At 40.3% G+C, this 8,893-nt stretch overlaps 1 protein-coding gene across 1 annotated transcript in view; it reads left to right on the forward strand.

The window, feature by feature from the left end:
* Nucleotides 1–4,623, forward strand: part of LOC118737483 (lateral signaling target protein 2 homolog) — a 60,365-nt gene extending 55,742 nt beyond the window's left edge. Inside the window, exon 6 of the mRNA XM_036468061.1 lies at nucleotides 3,327–4,623. Within this exon, the coding sequence (XP_036323954.1) occupies nucleotides 3,327–4,623 (1,297 nt within the window). The remainder of the gene's footprint in view (nucleotides 1–3,326) is intronic.
* Nucleotides 4,624–8,893: the final 4,270 nt, after the last annotated feature.

The raw sequence follows: 8,893 nt of genomic DNA on the forward strand, positions 1-8,893 counted from the left end.
GTACGTTACCGCATAACTTTGGATCACGTCAACCGATTTCTATAATTCTTTTTTTAAAGGAAAGGTGTTACCTCACAGGTAGTCCCATACTAATCCGATCGTTGGCTCATTGGAAATTAAAGATAATCTTAAATTCTTATATGAGAATTGAAGTCGGTTTTGATATTTGCTAAAAATTTATTTTTTTTATAGCTCAAACCTTGTACGAAAATTTTAAAAACTCTACAAACTTCAACAAAATTGCATCAAATTTTCAAACATTTTAATCGGAACTTTTAAAAATCCAAGTTTTAAAATTTGTTTTGTTGACGTGCGTAAGTATTTTGTTCCATATAAAAAAAAAATCAAGCATTCTTTATATGGACCAAATTACAACTCGCAGAGACAAAATTGTGTATTACAAAACTTGAAAAATGCTTTAGCGGATTTTCATTTTGAACCGAACCGAACCATATTTTAGAGTGGTTTTCGGTTCGGTTTTGGCATTTCAAAACAGACGGTTCGGTTCGTGGTTCGGTTCAAAAAACGGTCGGTGCCAAACCGGTTTGCAGCCCTGTTTATGATGATACTAGCATACTTCGTTTCGCCCAAAATTAAATTTTTATTGAAACATTTTATGCAACGTTTTCACCAACAATTCACGTTCACGTTTTTGTATTTGTGGTGGTGAGAAGGCATATCCTAAATGCCCGTCTTAAATAGTCTAATGAAAGCGTTATGTCCGTGAAGAAGTTCTTGCGGCAACAATGATCGGCCTTGAATCTGCATCCTTGTATCGTTGTATCCCGTATCCTGTGTCCTTGAATCTGGAGGTAATTTCAAGATGGGGGAGTATCATTGGTCCACAGAAATCCAATATACATAGACTTATTTCAGACGAAATATCTTCTATATCTTACAATTGTATTTGTAGCCATTTATCAAGAATTGTCTTTATTCTGTTTAGTCGCGGTGGTAATTTTATTTCGATCTTTGGTGTCCCTAAATGACTTCACTTGACGATTATTACCAATAACTCAACTGCAGCGCCCCCTTGTAGCTCTATTTTTTGCAAAAATCCGGTGGATTTAGCATATTTTTTTCGAAGGTCACTATTTTTGACCATTTGGACAAATGGAAATATTTCCTGGTTATCTTGTTGAGCTTCCAACATATATTAATTTTCTTTTTTCCCAGCTCTACCTTTTTGTAACACCCTGTACATTCGATGAACTCATAGCAATTATAAAGGCAACAGCATTATACTTGCCAAAAAACGGCAGCACGTACTTTTGCTTAAAAACATTCTAAGTGCTTATTTCCAGTAAAACCTTAAGTTTTGCAGACATTTTTTCCTCTCCATTTTGCTTTCTATGTTGCCTCCTGCACTTCAATACAGTGGCATACAACTAAATATTATTTTAATTCTATCATTAACGATTTTGTTAATTGAAGCTTAAGATAATTATGCCGGTACAATAGAAAGGGCGAAAGTTTAAAGATTCAAGTGGGGTTTACAATGAAATTCAATGAATAATCAGTTTTTCTCGCTTTTTTCGGTCAGCAGCTTAGTACCAGTAATTGCTTCTTATGTGACCTAGCAAAAAATCAGTAATTGCCTCTCGTGTAAAAAAAAACATTTCTGGACTAACTTCTTTTTTGTTGTTTGTGTTTCCGACAGGGTAGGAGTATAACAAGGTATGATGTAAAATCGTTCTACAATTCATCATATCTGAACTAGTTCACGTCTATTTCGGTATTATTTAGTTTATGACCATATTTGGTAACATTCGGGATCATTCGGGACGTTATTGGAAGATCATTTTAGGACTGGTACTGTACTTTTCCAGAATAGTTCAAGAATATTTGGGGACTAGTTTGGCATCATGTTTCGGCCAAGCTCAGGAACAATTCGGTACTAGTACAGGACTATTTTAGGACAACTTTGGAATCATTTTCGTATTAATACCGTTTTTAGGACGACTTTTTCGACCGTTTCAAGGCCTATTCAGGACTATTTCGGAGCTATTTCAGGATCATTTCGGGTCCATTTCTCGTCCATTCGATACCAGTACAGCACTGGTGCGCAGCGCTAAGGATGGGTTGAACGGGATCTGGTAAAGTACGGCAAAAGGCATCTTGCCCTCTAGCCACAACTGGCATTAAGCGAGTAAAAAAAACCAGAGCGCTCCAACAAATTCCTCCTCACAATACGAACTCATCTCTCTGAGGAAGGCGCGCACGGAAGACGCCACAAATGGAACTAAGCGTTATCGAACTATTCTTGTCCATCCAATCCTTTGAGGCCGGCTAGTGCTTTTACACAACTACTTTTAGAAACAAATTTCATAAGATTCAGAGGACGGTTAAACTAGAGTGCCACCCTCCAGGCTGATAGAACACTGAAACTTAAACTTCTTCCTGCTGTTACCATTGCCACTGCGCGCACTGCCCCCAGAGGGAAGTGACGTGCCCTCTTTGGAACGCTACTAAGATGAAAACTGTTTATTGATCTATCTTGTATCTCGCCAATACAGACCAACCGGAATCAATCCCCTCGAGGGTGCTAACTTCAGCTTCCTGAAATATCAAGTCACAAGCTCTTATTCGAAGGCGAATGAGCCGGTATTTAGGCAATGATTGCTACTCACAGATCGAAATCCTTGACCCTCAGCCGAGTGTCTCAAAAAGAAGTACACAGCGTTATCTTCTCAGGGATCCTTAAAAAGTTCGCGGAAACGAAGTTTCAGAGGATAGTCATAAACAAGTAGAGTGAGCAAAGGTAATGCTGTCCGCCAGCCCCAAACTGGCATGAAACGAGTGAATCCCCAAAGCACCCTGCGCAGACCTCCTCACAACAAAAAAACTCAGCTCAGCCCGTGGAAGACACCGAAGACGAAATTAAGAGGCACATACCCGCTGTTGAACTGTTAACGAAGTAACCAGGAGTCATTTAGTCTCTACCATCTAGAGCAGAGAATACACCGATGGGAAATTCACGATATTTATATAAATCGTCCTTGTTTGACTTCGCAATGTTTTTAAGGACATGCTGCTCATGTATCCTTATATAGCACAACAGGCGGATCAGATTTGTATGCTTCACTGATGTGAGGTCCATAACTGTCTTAAACCAGGGGTCCTCTACTAAATATACACAACTGGGGTGGGTCCTATTATCTGCCACGCCGAAAATTCTAGCTACTGCCTGCCCATATGATCTAAGATCTAAAAATCTTATCCCGGGGGAAGTGTTGGTCATATATCAAAAATACTATACTTAAATAACTTTTTTATAATCTTACGTCAATATCTTCTTAATCCCCTTCCACTCTCTACCTTTCCAGATCACTTTCGCCGTCCTGCAAATCGCAGCACACAATGGTACACTGCAAGAATCGTCGACGCTATTCGACAGCAACGCAGGGCACACGAGAGCCACGGCCCGATACGCCACCGCCACAACGGCGCAATCGTTTCAATAGCCTGCCCAAAAATGCGCTGCTCTTTCTCTCCTGTCAAGGCAGTCAAGCTAGTTGCAGCAACGACGGTGATGCGTCGCAAGCGAAAGGCCACTCCGACTCAGAAGTGGAGCAGGCCAACAAATCGCAGTATAAAAGCGCCAACGAAAAAGAGATAGAGCTACCGCCAGTGTGCACGTGTCCATACTTCGGTGATCGACCGTTGCAGAATTGTCTCAAACCTGCGGAAGTGAAAATTGTGCCCACCACATTTACGGTAACTAACGCAATGGAAATTGAGAATCTACTCAATCCGACTGAAGAAGAGCTAAGCAGCATTTTGGTTACGTCCAATGCCAATGGCAATGGTACCGTCTCACGCCTTAGTCCCAACTCGGCGGCGCAAATGAACGCCAACAATATGGGTAGTTCACTTACGGTACACTCCAGCGATGGCAGTGCGTCAGGTTACCTTAGCGCTGCGCCGCCTCCTGGCACTCCCTGCCCGGGAAGACGTAAGCTCAGCATTTCAAAGACTGCTTCTGTGGTGACGTGGGATGCGAGTCGACACCGGCGACGCGGTTCCAGTTTTGGCAGCACACGCACCACGCTACTACTCACGCCCACTAAAACCGGCCCGGTAGTCACCTCGTCTTCATCTGCAACACCGCTGCAACGTTCCGCCACGCTGCGCAGTCACAACAACATGAACTATCAACACGCTACGGCTACGTCCAGCGATGGCACGACCACCATCATTGATTTGAGTCGATTGCGTCCACAATTTCGCACGCCACAATCTTCGCCTTGTCTGCTGCAACGCAACCAGACGGTACGCTCACATCATTCGCGCAACTCAAGCGTAATTTCACGTAACTCAAGTCGTCATGGGCGCATCATCAAACTCGAACAGAAGGCGACCAAAGTGCTAGGTGTGGTATTCTTCACTTTCGTAATACTATGGTCGCCATTCTTTGTGATCAATCTGCTGCCCACGATATGTGGCGACTGTGAAAATCGCCTAGCACACTGGGTATTCGACGTGGTTACATGGCTAGGCTACGCCTCATCAATGGTTAATCCCATATTCTACACCACATTCAACGAAATCTTTCGCCAGGCATTCAAAAAGGTGCTACTATGCAAATTCTCTTCTTCGTCGCATCGTAGCCAGAACATGTAGCAGCAATTGGAATACACAAAGACCAAAATCAAAAAACAAACCTCGGACTCGAGTGCATCCGGTCTGCTGGCAATGCTTAAACGTCGCAGTTCTTCTAGTCGCAGTACCAGTCGGAGCAGATAGATAACGGATTATGGCGACGACTGTGTACAACTTTGAGTGTGCGCGGCAAATCGGTGGGGTGAGCTGAATATTAGTTTCACTGTAGTCAACTAAGTGCGAAGTAAGTAAGCATGATGATGTGACAGACAGTGAACGATGCCTGCGACCGCCGTCAGTCTAGTATGCAGCAAAGTTTGCCAAACACAAAACTCCTTACGATAGATTTTGATATGTATAAGCATATCCATTGGCAATGACCCCCATATTGACTCAGCGCCTGCACCAAACTCATCAATCTCTTTCCTTCTCCTCCGGTCCGTGCATTCGTGCGTGCGTGCATATGTATGCTGTCGCCTGACTTGGTATGCGCGCGCTCTTGAGCCTGTCGACTATGTGACTTGCATACAACCTAGGTGTCTTTATCCTTTCAATTAATTTCTCTTCATTTACTCACGAAAATTAGTTAGAATTTAGAATACCTTTGCATACGCACTAAGACGCGCAAGCATGCACACGCTTAGGGTGGAGGTCAGTTTGTAATAGACTCGTGTCACACTGGCATTGAGACACGCAGTTGATGGATTACCTGATTCTATGATAAAGATTTTCATATGTACATATTGTTGCTGTTGAAACAGATACAAGGATGGATTGACAATAGCATGGCAAGGATACCCAGCTAAAATGATGTATTAAAGCGCTTGAAAGGATTAAGCTAAGTTAATTTTGTACCAACTATTTGAGGGTCGACAGGGTCAGTATCGGAACCCACAGTGGAGAGGTAGAAAGTAGGATAGCTTGTTGTCGGCCCGATAGGTTGGAGAGGCACAAAGATGGCAAAACATATAGTTTTACAAAAACAAATTAAATAAGTACTAAGCATATCCTGTGCCCGGGGTGTTTATAGGCTTGGTATTGTTGAATCTATCCAAAGTGGCATCGCTGAATTCGAACAGTTTAACGTTTATAGCCTCAAGATATGAGTATATTGAAATACCCGCAGTAGACTTCGCGAAACTCGAATCTATGGTTGTTTTAACAGAGACTAAACTAGCCTGGTTTTTTCCTAGGAGTCAAAATTCAAGATCACTAAAGTAAAGTCCTTTACTCCTTAGGCACGATGAGCTGTATGAGCTTTACAACGAATCGCTAAATAAGAAGAAGAATTAAGTAAGCCTCTCAAAATCTTTCAGATTGGACTTCATATCGCCTCATTGTCTTCTTCGCAACCGCTGAATTAGAGTGTTCAATTTACTTATGCTGAATAGATTGCAAGCGGACGTTGTTTGTCTAAACTCTCTCTTGACCGACCACTAGAACCTGTTTCAGCTGCCTTCAAAGCACTCGACGTTTCAAAACTTTTACGTCAAGAATGCTGACCTATAATTTAACTCACTGCACGAAAAGCAAATCACAGACAATTAATTTGACGGTTCTCGTTAGGTGAAGCCCTCACCCCACTAATGTTTAATTTACATATCGTCGTTTAAAGTACAAAACCGCGTATCGTCATTCTGCAAAACCGCGTAACTGACATTGGCTGCCAAAACTTGGATTTGCTCACACAAGCTCTTGGCTCAATCCTTATCCTTTCGTCCTCAAATATACTAGCCAGAAATGCGATTGCTTTATAAAAAAAGAGAACCATTTTGAAATATGAGTATTTTTCATTTGCGGTTTTTCATTTTGCTGATACGCGGTTTTGCACTTTAAACGACGATATGCATATGGAAACTCCCTCCTACACCTAAGAGCGTTTCCTTGATTCCACAGCCAGATGAGTATTTATTTTTGGCATATGCAAAGACATTGATGACTTGTTTTAAAAGTGAATAAACTGATCGATAGCAGTCCGAAAATTTTTTCTTAACACCTTTGACATCTGCTTTAACATCGAGCTATGAGAGGTGCGTACACTTCTACTCGAGAAGTCCCGGGCTCGATCCCCACTAACATCAACATTCAAACCAGTTTTTCTTACACACATTATGGCTGAAATAAGCACTCTCTGCGGCCAAAAATCAATCGGCCCATAACCACACCCATATGCTGGGTATCCCAGACCACCCGTCCAGCCCTTCTAAAATGGAGGAAAATTGTTTTTATTGGAAAACGGTAAAATATGAGCTACCAAGTCGGGGATGCTCTACCTTTTGGTCGTATTACCGGCTTCCGATTTCGACCAGAAGTCAATTATTTTAACCGGAAGTCTATTCCAGAAAAACGTCTCAGACAAGAGTTACATATTTTTTTCCGCGGAATCCGAATCTGTAGTAAAAGCATTTATGCCCCATTTAAAAAAATGGACTTCCGGTCCATCTACAAGTTGAATATTTGTTAATTTTTGACTTTGGTGACGTCAACAAAAAGAAATTATTAAAAATCATTGCGATTTTTTAACCACTTAAAACTTGAACTTATTTTACTAAAATTTTATAAGCCCGTTAAGTGCATACCCAAAAGATTATAAAAATTCTGGTTAAAAAGCTCGAAATTTGTGGAATTTTTCTAAATTCTGTATAAAGTTTGAAAGTGTGATTTGTATGGTTTTTGTTAAAAAAAAAATCAAAAAATGGCAGGCATTGCCTGCGAGTATTTACTATCTCGCAGTCTAGAGACAAGTTGAACGGGGGTGCAGCATACTTTTAGTCATTGGGTCGGTTGTAAGTCCCTTAAACAAGCCAAATTTACTGATCTTACGGCCGTTTTCCTACGTCATAGTCATCGTATGACTATAGGTTTTACCGCTACGGCTTAAAATATGCCGACAAAACTTGAGTTTACAGCTCCAATACTCATAATGACGCATTTGTATGTTATTGTTATGGCCTACTGAGTTAGTGACAATAACGAAACAATACTTATATTTGGCGCCATAAACTTAAACGCAGTAGCTACGCATAGGCAGTTAATAGGGCAGTTAATTAAACCATTGTCTTCAGAATAGCCCACAACAATTTCATATTCAGAGTCTTGTACACTGAGGGAAATAATGCACAGTAAAAATGAATACTTTATATTTGATTATCGTTTAAAAATGTTCGTATCTAAAAATAATATTTTCATACAAAATTTATTACGCACGTATTTGACTGTTCACATGTGAGTATGTATATGTAAGTATACATACGCATCCCAAGCATGCAGAGCGGTGACAACACACACATATGTACATACATAGTACAAATCGCGTGCTGAAAGCAAATTTATATGTCTGAGTGTAGCTGAGTGCGTAAAGATGCTTGCCACAAGTTGTTGATATCCGGAAATGGTCGGGTTCGAATTCCACTGCAGGCAACATGCAAATACATTTTTTTTTTTAGTTTTTGTCTTGATTATTCACTTCACGGATGATTTTTCAGTACGAACTCGGTCATTTTAATATGCGCGTAATTGAATTGAATATTTACCAATATACAGTACTTTCGTTGACGTTTATAGTAAGATCAATTACGTTTCTATTTGATTTTAATATTTTTTTCCCTCAGTGTAGTTAACGATCGCAATTCGTAGTGCCTGAAAGCATACAATGCTGAGAAATCAATAGGTACTAATTCAGAAAAATTTTATTTTTTTCCACAAAATCTGACTTTAAGTTAGCGGCTGTTTTTGAGGTATTTCCCCCCTTTCGTTCCCAACACCAGGACACGCACAACGCAGTGATCAACTAGGCAATGTAAATTCCGTCTTAGGGGACGCACAAACAAAGCTCTTGTGACTGAGTTACACGGTTAAAAATTTCGGTTTTAATTTTAAACTTTTTGGACTACATATATGACCAAACTAAATTCAGTTTCAAATACAAACCTTCCAAGTTTATAAAAAAGAGAGCACATATGTTGGGTTTAGAATTTAAACAATTCGGTTTAAATGTTAAACCCAAACATTTTCATAATTAAGAATTAAAACAAAAAAAAACAATCTTAAATTTCATGCTCCGTCTGGTTGGGATTGAACCCGGACAGCCTTGGTAACAACCAATTGTATCAAGCATCTTTGCACACTCAGCTACAGCCACGCATGTAAATGTGCTTTCATATGTTGATTTTGAATCAACACCACAATTCGCTGTGCAAACATATTCTATTTCGGTTTAGATTTTATACCAAAGTTTCTATATTTGAAACCTAGAAACTAGAATTAAAACATTTTGGTTTGATTTTTAAAC

Source organism: Rhagoletis pomonella, unplaced genomic scaffold (assembly GCF_013731165.1).
Source record: "Rhagoletis pomonella isolate Grant_MI unplaced genomic scaffold, Rhpom_1.0 Rhpom_scaffold_00001, whole genome shotgun sequence".
Lineage (NCBI taxonomy): Eukaryota > Metazoa > Arthropoda > Insecta > Diptera > Tephritidae > Rhagoletis > Rhagoletis pomonella.